This window comes from Bombina bombina, chromosome 2, assembly GCF_027579735.1.
Source record: "Bombina bombina isolate aBomBom1 chromosome 2, aBomBom1.pri, whole genome shotgun sequence".
NCBI lineage: Eukaryota > Metazoa > Chordata > Amphibia > Anura > Bombinatoridae > Bombina > Bombina bombina.
This window is the reverse complement of record NC_069500.1, coordinates 885021043-885044175: the sequence shown is the minus strand read 5'-3', so window position 1 is coordinate 885044175 and position 23133 is coordinate 885021043. Positions and strand designations below refer to the sequence as shown.

The 23133-nt window shown below is 37.9% G+C and overlaps 2 protein-coding genes across 4 annotated transcripts in view; one reads left to right on the top strand and one right to left on the bottom strand.

Moving 5' to 3' along the window:
- The window catches only part of ELP1 (elongator acetyltransferase complex subunit 1), a 267173-nt gene extending 258004 nt beyond the window's left edge, over positions 1-9169 (top strand). For both annotated transcript variants that reach the window (XM_053703228.1, XM_053703227.1), the window contains exon 37: positions 8529-9169. In XM_053703228.1, coding sequence (XP_053559203.1) covers positions 8529-8596 — 68 coding nt within the window. In that variant the 3' untranslated portion in view covers positions 8597-9169. The remainder of the gene's footprint in view (positions 1-8528) is intronic.
- Positions 9170-11782: 2613 nt separating this feature from the next.
- Positions 11783-23133, bottom strand: part of APTX (aprataxin) — a 145703-nt gene continuing 134352 nt past the window's right edge. For both annotated transcript variants that reach the window (XM_053703224.1, XM_053703225.1), the window contains exons 6-8: positions 22566-22792; positions 21494-21597; positions 11783-12126 (exon numbers count right to left, since the gene is read on the bottom strand). In XM_053703224.1, coding sequence (XP_053559199.1) covers positions 11966-12126; positions 21494-21597; positions 22566-22792 — 492 coding nt within the window. In that variant the 3' untranslated portion in view covers positions 11783-11965. The remainder of the gene's footprint in view (positions 12127-21493; positions 21598-22565; positions 22793-23133) is intronic.

The following is a 23133-nucleotide window of genomic DNA, read 5'->3' as shown; positions in this document are numbered from 1 at the left end:
AATTATAAACATGTTACTTGGGAAAGAACTCAGGAATTCGTTCCTTAATAAGAACAACCAAACTAGTATAAGCTTAAAGTTTTAGTCTTAGAACTCAATCTTGAAGCCCAGAGTAACAGTTAAGAATTGAATCCAATTATAAAACAAATAATTGATTATCTTAGAACAAAAGAAATATGGATTTTTATTTTTTTTTAAAATCACAAAATTCTTCTAGCCAAAATAGCTAAAGACATAGATTAACCCTCATTTGCAAAAATATTCAATAAAATTAAGACACAAATGAAATTATTAGCATGATAGACCAGTTAAAGGAACAGTCAATACAGTGGACTTGCATAATCAATAAATGCAAAACAACAAGACAAATGCAACAGCACCTAGTCTAGTAAATGTTGTCCCTTAAGAATGCTAAAATAAATCATAAACTGATAATTGATCTTAAAGTAAACAGAACAAAAAATGAAGCAATTGCAACATCCAAATAAATCACAGGACCAAGAAATGTACCTGAAACTAAATAATTTTCCATAAATAAGATACAACCATCTAAAGGAAAATAAATACTATTTCTCTTGTTAAGTGTGTTCAGTCCACGGGTCATCCATTACTTATGGGATATATTCTCCTTCCCAACAGGAAGTTGCAAGAGGATCACCCAAGCAGAGCTGCTATATAGCTCCTCCCCTCACATGTCATATCCAGTCATTCTCTTGCAACCCTCAACAAAGAAGGAGGTCGCGAGAGGAGCTGGAGTTTTTACTTAACTATTCTTCAATCAAAAGTTTGTTATTTTAAATGGCACCGGAGTGTGCTGTTTTTCTATCTCAGGCAGTATTTGGAAGAAGAAACTGCCTGCGTTTTTTTCTATGATCTTAGCAGGCGTAACTAAGATCCACTGGCTGTTCTCGACATTCTGAGGAGTGGGGTAACTTCAGAAACTGGGAATAGCATGCGGGGTCCTCCGCAAATGAGGTATGTGCAGTACTTTATTTTCTGGGAATGGAATTGACTAAGAAAATACTGCTGTTACCATATGATGTAAGTACAGCCTTAAATGCAGTAGTAGCAACTGGTATCAGGCTGATAAATGTATGCGCAGTCGAGTTATATTCTAGGGACTAGAATTTGACTGAGAAAATACTGTTAACACTGAAATAATACTTAAGCCTTCTCTGCAGTGGTAGCGACTGGTAGCAGGCTTAGTGATAGCTTTGCATGACATTGAAAAATGTTGTTTTTAATAAAACGTTTACTGGCATGTTATTCGTTTTGTGAGGTACTTTGGTTATAAATCGCTTTGGGCATGATTTTTTTCCACATGGCTAATATATTTTTCTGCATGGAAACCGTTATATCAGGGCTCCCACTGTTGTGATTGGAGTGGGAGGGCCCTTGTTTTAGCGCCTTGTTGCGCAGTTAAAATTATTGCACAGTCTTTCTGCTTCTTCCTCCTTGATCCAGGACGTCTCTAGAGAGCTCAGGGGTCTGCAAATTTCATTTGTGAGGGAGGTAATCAGTCACAGCAGATCTGTGACAGTGTGCTGACTGTGATTAAAAGCGTTAAATCTTAATTGATATCTGTTTTATCCGTTTTGGGTATTGAGGGGTTAATCATTCTTTTGCTAATGGGTGCAATCCTCTGCTAATAATACACTTCTTGTTAAGAATTGTTTAATTATATCTGTATTTTTGAAGCGCTGCAGCGTTTTTTATATTGCTTGTAAACTTATTGAAAGAGATTTCCAAGCTTGTTAGTTTCATTGCTAAGTCTGTTTTAAACATGTCTGATTCAGAGGAAACTGTTTGTTCATCATGTTCAAAAGCCAATGTGGAGCCCAATAGAACGATGTGTACCAATTGTATTGATATTGCTTTGAATAAAAGTCAATCTGTACCGTTAAAGAAGCTATCACCAGACAACGAGGGGGAAGTTATGCCGCCTAACTCTCCTCACGTGTCAGTGCCTGCGTCTCCCGCTCGGGAGATGCGTAGGATTGAGACACCTAGTACATCTAGGCCCTTACAAATCACTTTACATGATATGGCTAATGTTATGAAAGAAGTGTTATATAATATGCCCGAATTAAGGGGCAAACGCGATAGCTCTGGGTTAAGAACAGAGCGCGCTGATGACACGAGAGCCATGTCTGATACTGCGTCAAAATTTGCAGAACATGAGGACGGTGAGCTTCATTCTGTCGGTGACGGTTCTGATCCGGGGAGACCGGATTCAGAAATTTTAAATTTAAGCTTGAGAACCTCCGTGTGTTACTAGGGGAGGTATTAGCGGCTCTGAATGATTGCGACACGGTGGCAATTCCAGAGAAATTGTGTAGGTTGGATAGATACTATGCGGTACCGGTGTGTACTGACGTTTTTCCTATACCAAAAAGACTTAAAGAAATTATAAGTAAGGAGTGGGATAGACCCGGTGTGCCTTTTTCCCCTCCCCCGATATTTAGAAAAATGTTCCCTATAGACGCCACCACACGAGACTTATGGCAGACGGTCCCTAAGGTGGAGGGAGCAGTTTCTACGTTAGCCAAGCGTACCACTATCCCGGTGGAGGATAGCTGTGCTTTCTCAGATCCAATGGATAAAAAATTAGAGGGTTATCTTAAGAAAATGTTTGTTCAACAGGGTTTTATATTGCAGCCTCTTGCATGCATTGCGCCTGTCACGGCTGCAGCGGCATTCTGGTTTGAGTCTCTGGAAGAGGCGATTCGCACAGAGCCGTTGGATGAGGCCTTGAGCAAAGTTAGAACCCTTAAGCAAGCTAATGCGTTTGTTTCAGATGCCGTAGTACATCTAACCAAACTTACGGCTAAAAATTCTGGATTCGCCATACAGGCGCGCAGAGCGCTCTGGCTTAAATCCTGGTCAGCGGATGTAACTTCCAAGTCTAAGCTACTTAACATTCCTTTCAAAGGGCAGACCTTATTCGGGCCCGGCTTGAAGGAAATTATTGCTGACATTACGGGAGGTAAGGGCCACGCCCTTCCTCAGGACAGGGCCAAACCAAAGGCCAAACAGTCTAATTTTCGTGCCTTTCGTAACTTCAAGGCAGGAGCAGCATCGACTTCCTCCGCTCCAAAAACAGGAAGGAACTACTGCTCGTTACAGACAGGGTTGGAAAGGCAACCAGTCATGGAACAAGGGCAAGCAGGCCAGAAAGCCTACTCCCGCCCCTAAGACAACATGAAGTCAGGGCCCCCTATCCGGAGACGGATTTAGTGGGGGGCAGACTTTCTCTCTTTGCCCAGGCTTGGGCAAGAGATGTGCAGGATCCCTGGACGTTAAAGATTATATCTCAGGGATACCTTCTGGATTTCAAAACCTCTCCTCCACAAGGGAGGTTCCATTTTTCGAGGTTATCGACAAACCTAGTAAAGAGAGAGGCATTTCTACAATGTGTACAAGACCTCTTAATCATGGGAGTGATCCACTCAGTTCCGCGATCGGAACAGGGACAAGGATTTTACTCAAATCTATTTGTGGTTCCCAAAAAAGAGGGAACCTTCAGACCAATCTTGGACTTAAAGATCTTAAACAAATTCCTAAGGGTACCATCGTTCAAGATGGAAACCATTCGAACCATCCTACCCATGATCCAAGAGGGTCAATATATGACCACGGTGGACTTAAAGGATGCTTACCTTCATATACCGATTCACAAAGATCATTATCGGTACCTGAGGTTTGCCTTTCTAGACAGGCATTACCAGTTTGTGGCTCTTCCCTTCGGGTTAGCCACGGCCCCGAGAATTTTTACGAAGGTTCTGGGTTCACTTCTGGCGGTACTAAGACCACGAGGCATAGCGGTGGCTCCGTACCTAGACGACATTCTGATACAAGCGTCAAGTTTTCAGAATGCAAAGTCTCATACAGAGATAGTTATAGCATTTCTGAGGTCGCATGGGTGGAAAGTGAACGTGGAAAAGAGTTCTCTGTTACCACTCACAAGGGTTCCTTTTCTAGGGACTCTTATAGATTCCGTAGAGATGAAGATTTACCTGACGGAGTCCAGGTTATCAAAGATTCTCAATGCTTGCCGTGTCCTTCATTCCGTTCCAAGCCCATCAGTAGCTCAATGCATTTAGGTAATCGGCTTAATGGTCGCGGCAATGGACATAGTGCCATTTGCGAGCCTGCATCTCAGACCGCTGCAACTATGCATGCTCAGTCAATGGAACGGGGATTACTCAGATCTGTCCCCTTTGCTAAATCTGGACCAGGAGACCAGAGATTCGCTTCTCTGGTGGTTGTCACCGGTTCATCTGTCCAAAGGAATGACCTTTCGCAGGCCAAATTGGACGATTGTAACAACGGATGCCAGCCTTCTAGGCTGGGGAGCAGTCTGGAATTCCCTGAAGGCTCAGGGATCGTGGACTCAAGAGGAGAAACTCCTCCCAATAAACATTCTAGAATTAAGAGCAATATTCAATGCTCTTCTGGCTTGGCCTCAGTTAGCAAAGCTGAGGTTCATCAGATTTCAGTCGGACAATATCACGACTGTGGCTTACATCAATCATCAAGGGGGAACCAGGAGTTCCATAGCGATGTTGGAAGTCTCGAAGATAATTCGCTGGGCAGAGTCTCACTCTTGCCACCTGTCAGCGATTCACATCCCAGGCGTAGAGAACTGGGAGGCGGATTTCTTAAGTCGCCAGACTTTTCATCCGGGAGAGTGGGAACTTCACCCGGAGGTATTTGCTCAACTGATTCGTCGTTGGGGCAAACCGGATCTGGATCTCATGGCATCTCGCCAGAATGCAAAGCTTCCTTGTTACGGATCCAGGTCCAAGGACCCGAGAGCGGTGCTGGTAGATGCATTAGCAGCCCCTTGGGTTTTCAACATAGCTTATGTGTTTCCACCATTTCCGTTGCTACCTCGGCTGATTGCCAGGATCAAACAGGAGAGGGCATCGGTAATTCTGATAGCGCCTGCGTGGCCTCGCAGGACTTGGTATGCAGACCTAGTGGACATGTCGTCCTGTCCACCATGGTCTCTTCCTCTGAGGCAGGACCTTCTAATTCAGGGTCCTTTCAACCATCCAAACCTAATTTCTCTGAGGCTGACTGCCTGGAAATTGAACGCTTGATTCTATCAAAGCGTGGGTTTTCGGATTCGGTTATTGATACATTAATACAGGCTCGGAAACCTGTGACAAGAAAGATTTACCATAAGATATGGCGTAAATATTTATATTGGTGCGAATCCAAGAGTTACTCATGGAGTAAGGTTAGGACTCCTAGGATATTAGCTTTTCTACAAGAGGGTTTAGAAAAGGGTTTATCCGCTAGTTCGCTAAAGGGACAGATTTCAGCTCTGTCTATTCTTTTACACAAACGTCTGGCAGAGCATCCAGACGTCCAGGCCTTTTGTCAGGCTTTGGCTAGAATTAAGCCTGTGTTTAAAGCTGTTGCTCCTCCGTGGAGCTTAAACTTGGTTCTTAAAGTTCTTCAGGGTGTTCCGTTTGAACCCCTTCATTCCATTGATATTAAGCTTTTATCTTGGAAAGTTTTGTTTTTGATGGCTATTTCCTCGGCTCGAAGAGTCTCTGAGTTATCTGCCTTACATTGTGATTCTCCTTATCTTATCTTTCATTCAGACAAAGTAGTTCTGCGTACTAAACCTGGGTTTTTACCTAAGGTTGTTTCTAATAGGAATATCAATCAAGAGATTGTTGTTCCATCATTATGTCCTAATCCTTCTTCAAAGACGGAACGTCTTTTGCATAATCTAGACGTGGTACGTGCTCTGAAGTTCTACTTACAAGCAACTAAAGATTTTAGACAAACTTCTTCTCTGTTTGTCGTTTACTCTGGACAGAGGAGAGGTCAAAAGGCTTCGGCTACCTCTCTCTCTTTTTGGCTTCGTAGCATAATACGTTTAGCCTATGAGACTGCTGGACAGCAGCCTCCTGAAAGAATTACAGCTCATTCCACCAGAGCTGTGGCTTCCACCTGGGCCTTTAAGAATGAGGCCTCTGTTGAACAGATTTGCAAGGCTGCAACTTGGTCTTCACTTCATAATTTTTCCAAATTTTACAAATTTGACACTTTCGCTTCTTCGGAGGCTGGTTTTGGGAGAGAGGTTCTACAGGCAGTGGTTCCTTCTGTTTAATGTTCCTGCCTTGTCCCTCCCATCATCCGTGTACTTAGCTTTGGTATTGGTATCCCATAAGTAATGGATGGCCCGTAGACTGAACACACTTAACAAGAGAAAACATAATTTATGCTTACCTGATAAATTTATTTCTCTTGTAGTGTGTTCAGTCCACGGCCCGCCCTGTCTTTTTCAGGCAGGTTCTAAATTTTAAAATTATAACTCCAGTCACCACTGCACCTTATAGTTTCTCCTTTTTTGTCTTGTTTCGGTCGAATGACTGGATATGACATGTGAGGGGAGGAGCTATATAGCAGCTCTGCTTGGGTGATCCTCTTGCAACTTCCTGTTGGGAAGGGTCATAAGTAATGGATGACCCGTGGACTGAACACACTACAAGAGAAATAAATTTATCAGGTAAGCATAAATTATGTTTTTGCTATAGAAACAATAGCATAATTAGTAGGAGTAGAGATAGCCCCAATAAATTGTAGAACCCTCCAAATTGAATTTAACTGCTGGCAAAGAATATAGTTTAAAACCTTAGAAGAAGGAATAAAAGAAAATTCTCAGCCTATTCCATTCCCTAGTATGAGGAATTAGAAAGAAAACTTCTGAAAACACAGAAGAATAAATAAGCAGAAATAGTGTCAGCTAGTCTTAAAGAACTAGTTACCTTAATATCCAAAATAATCAACACCTTTTCAACAAAGAACAAATGTACTTTAATATAGAAATAATAAAAAAGTAGATTTGTTAGTGTCAATATCTGATGAAGAAAATTCTGAAAGAGAAAAAACATCATCAGAGAATGATAAAACAGTATGTTGTTGGTCATTTGAAACTTCAATAATTAAAAAAGAAGTGAAAGAGACCTAAAAATTTTATTAGAAGGCACGAAGTCAGACAAAAGCCTTTAAAATAGAATCAGAAAAATATTTCTTATAAATCTTTTAAATATTTCTTGTACATAAGATGTAAGAATGGCAATAAAGCATAAATACTAATGGATTCTGCATGTAAAAGTATATCATAATAACTTATTACAAACCATAGCTAAAGATAAACATTTATAACATTTAAAATAAATGAACTTAGCTTTGGTAGAACTGAACTCAGTTAAGCGTTTTTCCAGAAGTAGCTTTTGATCCAGGGTCAATCTGAGACATCTTGCAATATGTAATAGAAAAAACAACATATAAACCAAAATTGATCAAATTCCTTAAATGACAGTTTCAGGAATGGGAAAAAAATGCCAATGAACAAGCTTCTAGCAACCAGAAGCAATAAACAATTAGACTTAAATAATGTGGAGACAATAATGACGCCCATATTTTTTAGCGCCAAAAAAGATGCCCACATTATTTGGCGCCTAAATGCTTTTAGCGCCAAAAATGACGCCACATCCGGTAACGCTGACACTTTTGGCGCAAAAACGTCAAAAATGACGCAACTTCCGGTGACAAGTACGACGCCGGAAATAACTTAGAAAATGTTTTGCGCCAAGAATGACGCAATAAAATGAAGCATTTTCAGCCCCCGCGAGCCTAACAGCCCACAGAGAAAAAAGTCAAATTTTAAGGTAAGAAAAAAATTGATTATTCAAATGCATTATCCCAAATAATGAAACTGACTGTCTGAAATAAGGAACGTTGAACATCCTGAATCAAGGCAAATAAATGTTTAAACACATATATTTAGAACTTTATATAAAAGTGCCCAACCATAGCTTAGAGTGTCACAGAAAATAAGACTTACTTACCCCAGGACACTCATCTACATGTTTGTAGAAAGCCAAACCAGTACTGAAACGAGAATCAGTAGAGGTAATGGTATATATAAGAGTATATAGTCGATCTGAAAAGGGAGGTAAGAGATGAATCTCTACGACCGATAACAGAGAACCTTATGAAATAGACCCCGTAGAAGGAGATCACTGCATTCAAATAGGCAATACTCTCCTCACATCCCTCTGACATTCACTGCACGCTGAGAGGAAAACCGGGCTCCAACCTGCTGCGGAGCGCATATCAACGTAGAATCTAGCACAAACTTACTTCACCACCTCCACGGGAGGCAAAGTTTGTAAAAACTGATTTGTGGGTGTGGTGAGGGGTGTATTTATAGGCATTTTGAGGTTTGGGAAACTTTGCCCCTCCTGGTAGGAATGTATATCCCATACGTCACTAGCTCATGGACTCTTGCTAATTACATGAAAGAAAAGATCATTTAAAGTCTCTTTAAAGATTTGGATAAAATAAATAAAAATGTATAAAAAAAATGCTAAAATGCAAGTCATTTGAAAACCTGAATAACTAGATTGTAAATAGAAATGTTTGCATATTTTTGACCATAGAACAGAAGTTAAACCATTATATTTTGTTGTAATTCATGCCCTACTTTTACTGTCTTTCAGATTCTGAGATTTTTGTTGCGCCTGCACTTAATAAAAACATTCAGTGGAAACTGAGTTTGCTTCAGTAGTTTATAGGCTGCCTCACAGTTGTCATGTCAGCACCATAGCAATTATTAAGGAATGCCAGAACCATGGACAAAGAAGATACCGTGACGATGCAGAGCAGTCCTCTTGGAAATATTCCTGATTTTCCTTTACTACAACATTTTGCAGAATGTATCTGAAAAAAAACGCTAGATATGTGCATTTATTTGGCTTTGGTATTCGTTAGTGAAACAAATGCAAGAAATGGCTGCAGTCTGCTGTATTTGGCTCATTTTGGCACCAGGTTTATTAGAGTAAAAAACACAACACACAAAAAAATCTGTTCACATATTTGTGTGTTGCATTTTTACTCTAATAAATCCAGTGCTGAAATGAGCAGAATACTGCAGACCTTGACCATATATGGCTTTCATTTCACTAATGAATAACAAATGCAGAAATAATGCATATGTCTAAAATCACTGCTTTTATTTCTACTATTGTGTATATCAATCTTTATTTTGCATGGAGTCTGCTCTTTGAAATCCCATGTGGTTTCTACAATTTTTTGTAGACATTTTACAGCTATTATATTAAATAAAATGTTTTCAAACGTTTGATTTTGCTTTTTATATTTTTACACAAATATTTTTTTCATTGTATATAACAAAATAAAGTGTTAACAAAAGATGAGCGTAGGCAACGTAGAATTTTAAAAATATATCATAATTGTATATAATATATGTTCATGTCACATATCCATTAGCCTATGTAACAACAAGTGTAGGTTAATTAAAATCAGGCTATATGTATGGATTGTTCCAGCATTCTGGAATTTCGTTACTGTTTTGTTTTTATTGAGGTTGCACAAATACAATTACAGAAATGTTAAGGAACACAATATTGTCACAAATAGAAACTTTTCACTATGATTAAGAGTTCTGCAGAAGCACATATCTTGATGTAGTCATTGCAAAATACAATTACAAACAGGTTAAATGGACATGAAACCTAAAAACTTTCTTTCATGATTCATTTAGAGAGCATACACTTTTAAACAACTTTCCAGTTTACTTTTATCATCTAATTTGGTTAATTTTCTTGATATGCTTTGTTAAAAAGCATATCTAGATAGTCTCAGTAGCTTGGAGCTAGCTACTGATTGGTGGCTGAACTTGTATGCCCATTTTCATTGGCTTACAAATGTGTTCAGCTAGCCAGGAATGCATTGCTGCTCCTTCAATAAAAGATACCAAGAGAATGAAGGGAAATTAATACGTGAAATAAATTGGAAAGTTGTTTAAAAATGTATGATATATCTGAACCATAAAAGAAAATGACAACTGTGCACAATAATTAATACTGCAGCAGCACATGTCCTGATGTAGACAGTGATCTTATACTCTAAATAATGTCTGTAATAAATATGTTAACAAAAACTAGACAAACCTCAGGTTTGTACCTCCCAATACTAAGGTGGTTGCAAGTAAGTATAAAAAAAATTAAATAAACATTCTAACAGGAGGAAAATATATGTATGTATAGAGGGTCAAATATGGGCTTCATAAAATACTATAGTATGAAACAGATATTTAGACCACTATGTGAAGTCCCATCTGTAAGAAGTGTAAGTAATCTCTTCAATAGACTAGGAAAAACAACAACTTTTAAATTATACTAACTCACCTCTTAAATTAACATAGAACAAAGTAAATATAATACGAGACATACGTGTCCCTCAAGCTTTAAAGGGACAGTAAAGTCATTAGACATTCGTGATTTAGACAGAGCATACAATTTTAACCCCTTAAGGACCAGCGACGTACCCTGTATGTCGCTGGCCTTTTTTTGGGACTTGATTGTTTTATAGCGCGGTCTTGCCACCAGAGTTGAGACTGCTCTATTCCACAAAGCCTGCTGGAGGGAGGGTATTAATAGCGTCCTCTTGCTAGACTTGTGCTATTATGTCCTGAAAAAAACTTTAATGACCAGTGACATACAGGGTATATTGTGGTCATTAAGTGGTTAAACAACTTTCCAATTTACTTCTATTTCATTTGCTTCCTTCTCTTGTTATCCTTTGCTGAAAGATGTATCTAGGAAAGCTCAGGAGCAACAAAGAACCTAGATTATAGCTGCTGATTGGTCACCCATGTGTTTAGTTAGAAACCAGTAGTGCATTGCTGCTCCTTCAACAAATGATACCAAGAGAATGAAGCAAATTTGACAATAGAAGTAAACTGGAAAGTTGTTTAAAATTGTATGTTCTTCCTTAATCATGAAAGAAACATTTTGTGTTTCATGTCCCTTTAAAGGGACACTAAACCCAATTTTTTTCTTTCATGATTCAGATAGAGCATGGAATTTTAAGCAACTTTCTAATTTACTCCTATTATAAAAATGTTTTCGTTCTCTTGCTATCTTTATTTGAAAAAGAAGGCATCTAAGCTAAGGAGCCAGACAATTTTTGGTTTAGCACCCAGGACAGCACTTGTCTATTGGCGGGTGCCTTAAGCCACCAATCAGTAAGCACAACCCAGGTTGTGAACCAAAAATGATCCGGCTTCTAAACTTACATTCTTGCTTTTCAAATAAAGATAGCAAGAGAATGGATAAAAAATGATAATAGGAGTAAATTAGAAAGTTGCTTAAAATCATGATCTGAATCATGAAAGAAAAAAAGAAAAAATTTGGGTTTAGGCTCCCATAGCTAAACAAAGCCATTTTGGGCACCACAATAATATTTTTGCTAACTATATAGCAAAGTTAAATTTATGAAATCACAACGTAAATTAGAATAACACTATGGGCCAGATTTTAAGTGGAGCACTGAATTATTGTGCGCCTGCAAACGAGCAAATTTGCCCGATTGCGAGCGCCCAATAATTAACCAGCCATTACACTTGTCTAGTTATTACTACAGCTCGTTCAGCACCTGGGTAGCGCTTGCCGGCTAAATGAAGCCACCAATCAGCAAGTTCTATCCAGGGTGCTGAACCAAAAATGGGCCGGCTCCTAAGCTTTCATTCCTGCTTTTTCAAATAAAGATACAAGGAGAACAAATAAAAAATGATAATAGGAGTAAATTAGAAAGTTGCTTAAAATTGCTTGCTCTCTCCGAATTATAAAAGAAAAACTGTGGGTTTGGTATCCCCTTAATTTGAAATAGCAACCATTATAAAGACTAACAATTATTTTTTTAATTAAAAAGTGAAGTAAATGCACAGACATGAAAACAAAAAGGAGTTTTATTTTACACAGGAACGTAATTAAAACATTAATAACAAAAAATGTTTTTTGATTTGATAATGAAAATTGCATTTCATATACCTGTAACAGAATGAATTTTGTTAGGTTTCAGTCGTCGTGTAATGTTACTGTGTGAATCAAAGGCTGTAACACAACCAATAGTTTCATAGAAATTGCGTCGAATGTTTCTTCAGATGCTCTTTTAACTGCGGGATAGTTGATTGTTGTTGTTTGCAAACGTGACACTGAAGAGGTAATTTTAAAAGCTCCGACATTCCATCTTTGACAAATACTTTGCCCTTTGTCTTAATCATCTCAATGACATCTGAAAAGAAGAAAATAGTAATTAAACATAGATACTGACAGCAGGCAAGAAACCAGTGTCTATATTGCTTCCTAATTCTTTATTAACTGGGGAAAATGGTTCAAAGTTAAAGGGACAGTAAACCTATTTTAATCCTCAAAGTTAAAAGGGACAGTAAACCTATTTTAATCCTCAAAGTTAAAGTGCCATAAAACATGTTGAGATCTGTGCATATTCTAAAAGGGCTAATTAAGTAAAAATAGTTTGCATAACAAATTTGTTTAAAAATTGCTGCCAAGTATTTAAAAACATAATTTATGTAAGAACTTACCTGATAAATTCATTTCTTTCATATTAGCAAGAGTCCATGAGCTAGTGACGTATGGGATATACATTCCTACCAGGAGGGGCAAAGTTTCCCAAACCTCAAAATGCCTACAAATACACCCCTCACCACACCCACAATTCAGTTTAACGAATAGCCAAGAAGTGGGGTGATAAAAAAGTGCGAAAGCATATAAAATAAGGAATTGGAATAATTGTGCTTTATACAAAATCATAACCACCACAAAAAAAGGGCGGGCCTCATGGACTCTTGCTAATATGAAAGAAATGAATTTATCAGGTAAGTTCTTACATAAATTATGTTTTCTTTCATGTAATTAGCAAGAGTCCATGAGCTAGTGACGTATGGGATAATGACTACCCAAGAAGTGGATCTTTCCACACAAGAGTCACTAGAGAGGGAGGGATAAAATAAAGACAGCCAATTCCTGCTGAAAATAATCCACACCCAAAATAAAGTTTAACGAAAAACATAAGCAGAAGATTCAAACTGAAACCGCTGCCTGAAGTACTTTTCTACCAAAAACTGCTTCAGAAGAAGAAAATACATCAAAATGGTAGAATTTAGTAAAAGTATGCAAAGAGGACCAAGTAGCTGCTTTGCAGATCTGGTCAACCGAAGCTTCATTCCTAAACGCCCAGGAAGTAGAAACTGACCTAGTAGAATGAGCTGTAATTCTCTGAGGCGGAGTTTTACCCGACTCAACATAGGCAAGATGAATTAAAGATTTCAACCAAGATGCCAAAGAAATGGCAGAAGCTTTCTGGCCTTTTCTAGAACCGGAAAAGATAACAAATAGACTAGAAGTCTTACGAAAAGATTTCGTAGCTTCAACATAATATTTCAAAGCTCTAACAACATCTAAAGAATGCAACGATTTCTCCTTAGAATTCTTAGGATTAGGACATAATGAAGGAACCACAATTTCTCTACTAATGTTGTTGGAATTCACAACTTTAGGTAAAAATTCAAAAGAAGTTCGCAACACCGCCTTATCCTGATGAAAAATCAGAAAAGGAGACTCACAAGAAAGAGCAGATAATTCAGAAACTCTTCTGGCAGAAGAGATGGCCAAAAGGAACAAAACTTTCCAAGAAAGTAATTTAATGTCCAATTAATGCATAGGTTCAAACGGAGGAGCTTGAAGAGCTCCCAGAACCAAATTCAAACTCCAAGGAGGAGAAATTGACTTAATGACAGGTTTTATACGAACCAAAGCTTGTACAAAACAATGAATATCAGGAAGAATAGCAATCTTTCTGTGAAAAAGAACAGAAAGAGCAGAGACTTGTCCTTTCAAAGAACTTGCAGACAAACCCTTATCTAAACCATCCTGAAGGAACTGTAAAATTCTCGGTATTCTAAAAGAATGCCAGGAAAAATGATGAGAAAGACACCAAGAAATATAAGTCTTCCAGACTCTATAATATATCTCTCGAGATACAGATTCACGAGCCTGTAACATAGTATTAATCACAGAGTCAGAGAAACCTCTTTGACCAAGAATCAAGCGTTCAATCTCCATACCTTTAAATTTAAGGATTTCAGATCCTGATGGAAAAAAGGACCTTGTGACAGAAGGTCTGGTCTTAACGGAAGAGTCCACGGTTGGCAAGAGGCCATCCGGACAAGATCCGCATACCAAAACCTGTGAGGCCATGCCGGAGCTACCAGCAGAACAAACGAGCATTCCTTCAGAATCTTGGAGATTACTCTTGGAAGAAGAACTAGAGGCGGAAAGATATAGGCAGGATGATACTTCCAAGGAAGTGATAATGCATCCACTGCCTCCGCCTGAGGATCCCGGGATCTGGACAGATACCTGGGAAGTTTCTTGTTTAGATGGGACGCCATCAGATCTATTTCTGGAAGTTCCCACATTTGAACAATCTGAAGAAATACCTCTGGGTGAAGAGACCATTCGCCCGGATGCAACGTTTGGCGACTGAGATAATCCGCTTCCCAATTGTCTACACCTGGAATATGAACCGCAGAGATTAGACAGGAGCTGGATTCCGCCCAAACCAAAATTCGAGATACTTCTTTCATAGCCAGAGGACTGTGAGTCCCTCCTTGATGATTGATGTATGCCACAGTTGTGACATTGTCTGTCTGAAAACAAATGAACGATTCTCTCTTCAGAAGAGGCCAAAACTGAAGAGCTCTGAAAATTGCACGGAGTTCCAAAATATTGATCGGTAATCTCACCTCCTGAGATTCCCAAACTCCTTGTGCCGTCAGAGATCCCCACACAGCTCCCCAACCTGTGAGACTTGCATCTGTTGAAATTACAGTCCAGGTCGGAAGCACAAAAGAAGCCCCCTGAATTAAACGATGGTGATCTGTCCACCATGTTAGAGAGTGTCGAACAATCGGTTTTAAAGATATTAATTGAGATATCTTCGTGTAATCCTTGCACCATTGCTTCAGCATACAGAGCTGAAGAGGTCGCATGTGAAAACGAGCAAAGGGGATCGCGTCCGATGCAGCAGTCATAAGACCTAGAATTTCCATGCATAAGGCTACCGAAGGGAATGATAGTGACTGAAGGTTTCGACAAGCTGTAATCAATTTTAAACGTCTCTTGTCTGTTAAAGACAGAGTCATGGACACTGAATCCATCTGGAAACCCAGAAAGGTTACCTTTGTCTGAGGAATCAAAGAACTTTTTGGTAAATTGATCCTCCAACCATGATCTTGAAGAAACAACACAAGTCGATTCGTATGAGATTCTGCTAAATGTAAAGACTGAGCAAGTACCAAGATATCGTCCAAATAAGGAAATACCACAATACCCTGTTCTCTGATTACAGACAGCAGGGCACCGAGAACCTTTGTAAAAATTCTTGGAGCTGTAGCTAGGCCAAACGGCAGAGCCACAAACTGGTAATGCTTGTCTAGGAAAGAGAATCTCAGAAACTGATAGTGATCTGGATGAATCGGAATATGCAGATATGCATCCTGTAAATCTATTGTGGACATATAATTCCCTTGCTGAACAAAAGGTAAGATAGTCCTTACAGTTACCATCTTGAACGTTGGTATCCTTACATAACGATTCAATATTTTTAGATCCAGAACTGGTCTGAAGGAATTCTCCTTCTTTGGTACAATGAAGAGATTTGAATAAAACCCCATCCCCTGTTCCGGAACTGGAACTGGCATAATTACTCCAGTCAACTCTAGATCTGAAACACATTTCAGAAATGCTTGAGCTTTTACTGGATTTACTGGGACACGGGAAAGAAAAAATCTCTTTGCAGGAGGTCTCAACTTGAAACAAATTCTGTACCCTTCTGAAACAATGCTCTGAATCCAAAGATTGTGAACAGAATTGATCCAAATATCCTTGAAAAAACGTAACCTGCCCCCTACCAGCTGAGCTGGAATGAGGGCCGCACCTTCATGTGGACTTAGAAGCAGGCTTTGCCTTTCTAGCTGGCTTGGATTTATTCCAGACTGGAGATGGTCTCCAAACTGAAACTGCTCCTGAGGATGAAGGATCAGGCTTTTGTTCTTTGTTGAAACGAAAGGAACGAAAACGATTATTAGCCCTGTTTTTACCTTTAGATTTTTTATCCTGTGGTAAAAAAGTTCCTTTCCCACCAGTAACAGTTGAAATAATGGAATCCAACTGAGAACCAAATAATTTGTTACCCTGGAAAGAAATGGAAAGTAAAGTTGATTTAGAAGCCATATCAGCATTCCAAGTTTCAAGCCATAAAGCTCTTCTAGCTAAAATGGCTAGAGACATAAACCTGACATCAACTCTGATAATATCAAAAATGGCATCACAGATAAAATTATTAGCATGTTGAAGAAGAATAATAATATCATGAGAATCACGATGTGTTACTTGTTGCGCTAAAGTTTCCAACCAAAAAGTTGAAGCTGCAGCAACATCAGCCAAAGATATAGCAGGTCTAAGAAGATTACCTGAACACAGATAAGCTTTTCTTAGAAAGGACTCCATTTTCCTATCTAGAGGATCCTTAAACGAAGTACCATCTGACGTAGGAATAGTAGTACGTTTAGCAAGGGTAGAAATAGCCCCATCAACTTTAGGGATCTTGTCCCAAAATTCTAATCTGTCAGGCGGCACAGGATATAATTGCTTAAAACGTTTAGAAGGAGTAAATGAATTACCCAAATTATCCCATTCTTTGGAAATTACTGCAGAAATAGCATCAGGGACAGGAAAAACTTCTGGAATAACTACAGGAGTTTTAAAAACCTTATTTAAACGTTTAGATTTAGTATCAAGAGGACCAGAATCCTCTATTTCTAAAGCAATTAGAACTTCTTTAAGCAAAGAACGAATAAATTCCATTTTAAATAAATATGAAGATTTATCAGCATCAACCTCTGAGACAGAATCCTCTGAACCAGAGGAATCATCAGAATCAGAATGATGATGTTCAGTTAAAAATTCATCTGTAGGGAGAGAAGTTTTAAAAGATTTTTTATGTTTACTAGAAGGAGAAATAACAGACATAGCCTTCTTTATGGATTCAGAAACAAAATCTCTTATATTATCAGGAACATTCTGCACCTTAGATGTTGAAGGAACTGCAACAGGCAATGGTACTTTACTAAAGGAAATATTATCTGCTTTAACAAGTTTGTCATGACAATCAATACAAACAACAGCTGGAGGAATAGCTACCAAAAGTTTACAGCAGATACACTTAGCTTTGGTAGATTCAGCACTTGACAGCGATTTTCCTGTAGTATCTTCTGACTCAGATGCAACGTGAGACATCTTGCAATATGTAAGAGAAAAAACAACATATATATAAAGCAAAATTGATCAAATTCCTTAAATGACAGTTTCAGGAATGGGAAAAAATGCCAAAGAACAAGCTTCTAGCAACCAGAAGCAATAAAAAATGAAACTGAAATAATGTGGAGACAAGAGTGACGCCCATATTTTTTCGCGCCAAATAAGACGCCCACATTATTTGGCGCCTAAATGCTTTTTGGCGCCAAAAATGACGCCACATCCGGAACGCCGACATTTTTGGCGCAAAATAACGTCAAAAAGTGACGCAACTTCCGGCGACACGTATGACGCCGGAAACGGAAATAGAATTTTTGCGCCAAAAAAGTCCGCGCCAAGAATGACGCAATAAAATGAAGCATTTTCAGCCCCCGCGAGCCTAACAGCCCACAGGGAAAAAGTCAAATTTTAAGGTAAGAAAAATGTTAAATTAAAATGCATTATCCCAAATATGAAACTGACTGTCTGAAAAAATAAGGAAAGTTGAACATTCTGAGTCAAGGCAAATAAATGTTTGAATACATATATTTAGAACTTTATAAACAAAGTGCCCAACCATAGCTAGGAGTGTCACAAAAAATAAGACTTACTTACCCCAGGACACTCATCTACATATAGTAGATAGCCAAACCAGTACTGAAACGAGAATCAGCAGAGGTAATGGTATATATAAGAGTATATCGTCGATCTGAAAAGGGAGGTAAGAGATGAATCTCTACGACCGATAACAGAGAACCTATGAAATAGACCCCTTAGAAGGAGATCACTGCATTCAAATAGGCAATACTCCTCACATCCCTCTGACATTCACTGCACGCTGAGAGGAAAACCGGGCTCCAACTTGCTGCGGAGCGCATATCAACGTAGAATCTAGCACAAACTTACTTCACCACCTCCATCGGAGGCAAAGTTTGTAAAACTGAATTGTGGGGGTGGTGAGGGGTGTATTTGTAGGCATTTTGAGGTTTGGGAAACTTTGCCCCTCCTGGTAGGAATGTATATCCCATACGTCACTAGCTCATGGACTCTTGCTAATTACATGAAAGAAATAATTTTCAAAAATAAGCAAAATGACTTGCATAGCTGTGCTTTCTGGAGTACACCGATCCACCCCCCCCCTTCCCACTTATCATTGTTTAAAGGGACAGTACTCTGTAAAATTGTTTTAATATTAATGTATTTTTAATGACTTGTTATACCAGCTGCAGAGTATAAAATGTATGAGAAATAGCATTTTCAGGTTTATTTGTGTATATGAATTAGCTGGTTTTGTGCTTTTAAACCACAGCCTATTACAATGGGCTGAGCTTCAGGTAATATCATAACTCATTATGTTATCACTTTGTGTACACACAAAAACACAGGCATTGTATTTTAAATGAGTTCACAGCAGCTTATTTGCTTCTGTGCATGCTCCAGCAGATAATGAGCGTTAGTCTTGCATTCTACCATATCAATAGTGGATATATATGCAGCCATAAAAGGAATTGTGTGGGGGGAGTTAGAGCTGCACAATGGTGAGGCACTGCAGTATAAATTTGCAGGTAAAGTAATTAAAGTACATATTATATTTTGTCTCTATCCCAACTTGTTTTATGTCCCTTTAATAAGGAATGTTTATCAATAGTAATGTTTTGGGAAAAAAACACCTGTTTCTTTACATACCTAGCATGCCACCCAACTGATTGGGGTCTTTTTCTCTAAACTATCAGTGGGCAGTACAGCCAATCAGAAGCTGTACTGCCTGCACTATTGAACCGAAGCAGAGTGTGCTCCTGTGTACACGTGCATAGTGACCCATTACCTTAAAAAAAATAGTGAATTGCAATGGAAGTGTTTTTTTCTGTCAGACAGTGCTGGTGCCACTAGGACTTAATGAGCATCTGATTTCTCATCTAAAGTCCTGAGGATGTGACATCGACACGCTCTACTTTGTGTCAGCGGGCAGGCAATATGGTTTCTGACTCGCTGAACCACCCACTAACAGTTTTGAGGGAGAAATGCCTTGAGCGGTTGGGTGACAGACTTATTAATTACTAAAGATTCCAATGCAGCTAAACATTTTATATACCTTCAGTCCCTTCAAAATCTAAAAAAATAAATAAAAAAATGTTGTGAAATTCTGTTTCAGCACATGCTCCCCTCAAGACATTACATATAAATTAAATTAGTAAACAATACTGCTCCATTTTACCCAGTAGCTCATTATTTGTTTTTAACATTTTTAAATGTTTAAAGGGACACTGAACCCAAATTTTTTCTTTTGTGAATCAGATAGAGCATGCAGTTTTAAGCAACTTTCTAATTTACCCCTATTACCAATTTTTCTTCGTTCTCTTGCTATCTTTATTTGAAAAAGAAGGCATCTAAGGTTTTTTTTGGTTCAGACCTCTGGACAGCATGCTTTTATTGGTGGATGAATTTATCCACCAATCAGCAAGGACAACCCAGGTTGTTCACCATACATGGGCCAGCATATAAACTTACATTCTTGCATTTCAAATAAAGATACCAAGAGAATGAAGAAAATTTGATAATAGGAGTAAATTAGAAAGTTGCTTAAAATTTCATGCTCTATCTGAATCACGAAAGAAAAAAATTGGGTTCAGTGTCCCTTTAATACTTTTGAGAAAAAAAACAAATCTTACAAACAGCTGTTCTTTCAAATCAAAATAGTAATATCGCTTTTTACCAATCATAATAATCACAGTAAGATTTAAGGATATCTGGTTGAATAAAGTTGCAGGGGAAAAAATATTGACAATATCAAGTATCATGTACTAGTGACACATATTACTAGTATAGATTAAAGTACATGGGAAGAAAATCAGTAAGGGAATATACCTATCTGTGTACTCATTTGTAGACTGGTTCAAACAGCTCTTTCTTTAGTGGAGATATGAAAATCTTCTATTCGATTCGTGGGCTAAGTAGACCTACTTCTATGGCAACATTGACAAAAATGTATTCCATTTTATCAATGTGGGCAGATATTTCTGCTATGAGATACTGGGAGTTGATTTTTTTTTTACTACATTTGCCAGAAGGGACAGGGAATTTCCAGCATTTAGCTAGTCCCCTCCTTGCCACAAGCCAAATTTAGATAGAATATTTGTTGTTTTTGGAAGGTTTATCCAGGGTTTCCCATTGTCAGGTAGTTAAAGGAATAGTCTAGTCAAAAATAAACTTTCATGATTCAGCTAGAGCATGCAACTAGTTTAAACAACTTTCTAATTTACTCCTAATATAAATTTATCTTCGTTCTCTTGGTATCTTTATTTGAATGTAAGCTTATTAGCCAGCCCATTTTTGGTTTAGAACCTGGGTAGCACTTGCTGATTGGTGGCTACATTTAGACACCAATCAGAAAGTGCTACCCAGAAGCTGAACCAAAAACGGGCCGGCTTCTATGCTTACAATCTTGCTTTTCAAATAAAGATACCAAGAGAACAAAGAAGAATTGAGAAGTTGCTTAAAATTGCATGTCTATCTGATTAATGAAAGTTTAATTTTGACTAGACTATTCCTTTACGTAACAGTTGAAATGTTGGATAATGACTTTGTGTACTACCGACAGAAAGTTTAAATTATGGGACAGGCACATCACATGTACAAAATAATTCTCCTTTTGCATTTATTAAAGGCTCCTATGAAAAAAACTTGAGTTTAATCTGAGGTAAATGCCAGCGAGATGGTACTTGATAGAAGCATTCCATTATTATAGCAAATTAAGAGTTATAACTTTGTATCCAGAATGTCTTTGACATCCAAGAGGCTACTTAAAGTTTTACAAAGGATATTGCCCACATTTAGAAATGCATTTTATCAACATATCTTTCTTAAGTACATTCTCACAGTATTAATGTTTTTGAAAACAATTTGTTCTACTGTTAATTCACAAGCTGATTAAATCCTGACATATAAAAACTGCTTAGTGTTTATTTCCAACGTAATTGTTTAATCTTAATAAAGGTGGTTACATATTTAAATATAAGTGCAAGAACCTAACACCTGCTACAGCTCAGTAGTGAAAGGGTTAATATTTTCAGTGGGTATTTCTAAGCCAGCTATTGTATATGAACAGTAATACATACAACGCACTAGCCGTTGAGCATACGTGGTAGATAAAGTACACAATGAGCAATATATAACTGGCAGAATCAGAACTGAAGAAGTCTACAAAGAAAATTAAATAAGTATAAAACATCAGACTTTCAAATCCAAATTAGGGTGAAAAATACTTGGCACAAATGGATTTTTACCTTCAGATTCTATGAAATAATCAGTAGTGAAGGAGTTCCAATGTTTTTTATTTTTTAGACAAGGTGAATCAAAGTCTTGGCTGATGACATGCAGATGAACGTGGCTGGAAAGAAAAAACACAAGAGTCCTTAGTTGCCTATACATCTCCTGCTTCATGTTAAGATTATTATTATTACTTATGAGGGATTAGGGCCACACACACATGGATACTGTAGTATTTGGTGTCACTATGTCACCGTCAAGTATTTGGTGCAAGTTCAAACTTTAGAGGGATAAAAGTGTAACTTACCATGAAAAGTTTAATTATGCAAAGTGAATTTTTTTTAATTATATGTTTATTATTAATTTTTCACACTACTTTTCCAGATACTCGATGTCCCTACATGCTGCACAGTCATTGCTTGATATGTCATTTATATTTAATATATACTAGCAAAATACGTTTTAAATATTTTTTAAACATTTATTTTGTGTGCTTTTACAATAAAGTGATGAATTTCTGATAAATAAATCAAAATGGCTTGAACATCTATTTAAAGGGACATGAAACATTACATTTCACAATTCAGAAAGAGCATACTAATTTTAAAAAAACTTTCCAATTTACTTCTATTATCTAATTTGCTTCCTTCTCTATGTATTCTTTGTTGAAAAGCATAAATAAATTGCAGCACCAATGGAGAGAGGTGCATGAAACATATTTAGTGTTTAGGTTAATGTCCCGTTAACTAATGTTATGTTGTGGATAAACTGTGGTTAGTACAACCTGATTCTGGCTAACTCAATCTATAAATTCCTCAACATTTTGACTGAACAAATGGGACAATGTAATGCAAATGTTAATGTCAGATCTTAGTCAATAATGAAAAACCAAAAAAAATTACTGATAAATAAATACAATTTCAGCATCACAACTTGAGTTGCTGAAATAAGTGACATGGCAAAGTGATTCTAAAAGGAGATCAACAAAACAAATATGTGGATAGGAGAGAATAAAGGGTATAAAGAGTGAGAACTGAAAGCATCAATTGTTAAAAACAAAATAATAATTAAAAAATTGAGATTGCTCACCTCATGCTTGGAATAGCGTGGTAACCTAATCTGAACCTTGCGCCTTTGAGGTCCGATTGCTCCTGTGTCATTTTCCCGCCTATCTGGTGCATATGTTGCAGCAAGTCAAGATGTTCCGCACTTAACACCTTCAAGCTGGAGATGGATTCCCATGGCAAAACCAACCAGTGGTGACGTGCCTTTGGGTATTTGTCTTTGATTACCACAACTTTGTCATCCTTGTACACCTAGAATAAACAGCAATTGTAATCATTGTTTATACAATGCTTTCTATCAAAAGTAATGTTAAAGGGGCATTCTATTGTATTAATGAAATGGTTTAATTAGAACATTTGATTATTAACCAAACACTCATTCTGACTTTAACCTCTGCAAAGTTGCTCTATAAGGTGCAGTGTATTGTCAGTCCTAAGCAGTATGTGGCCCGTGAGCCAATCAGAAGCTGCAAATGCATCCACCAATCACCAGCCATTATGTGGGCTAGTAAATGGGAAGACACCAAGTGCACAACTTTGACTATGTATTTTGCATGGGTTAAACACATATACCAAGACTTAAAGTGATGGTA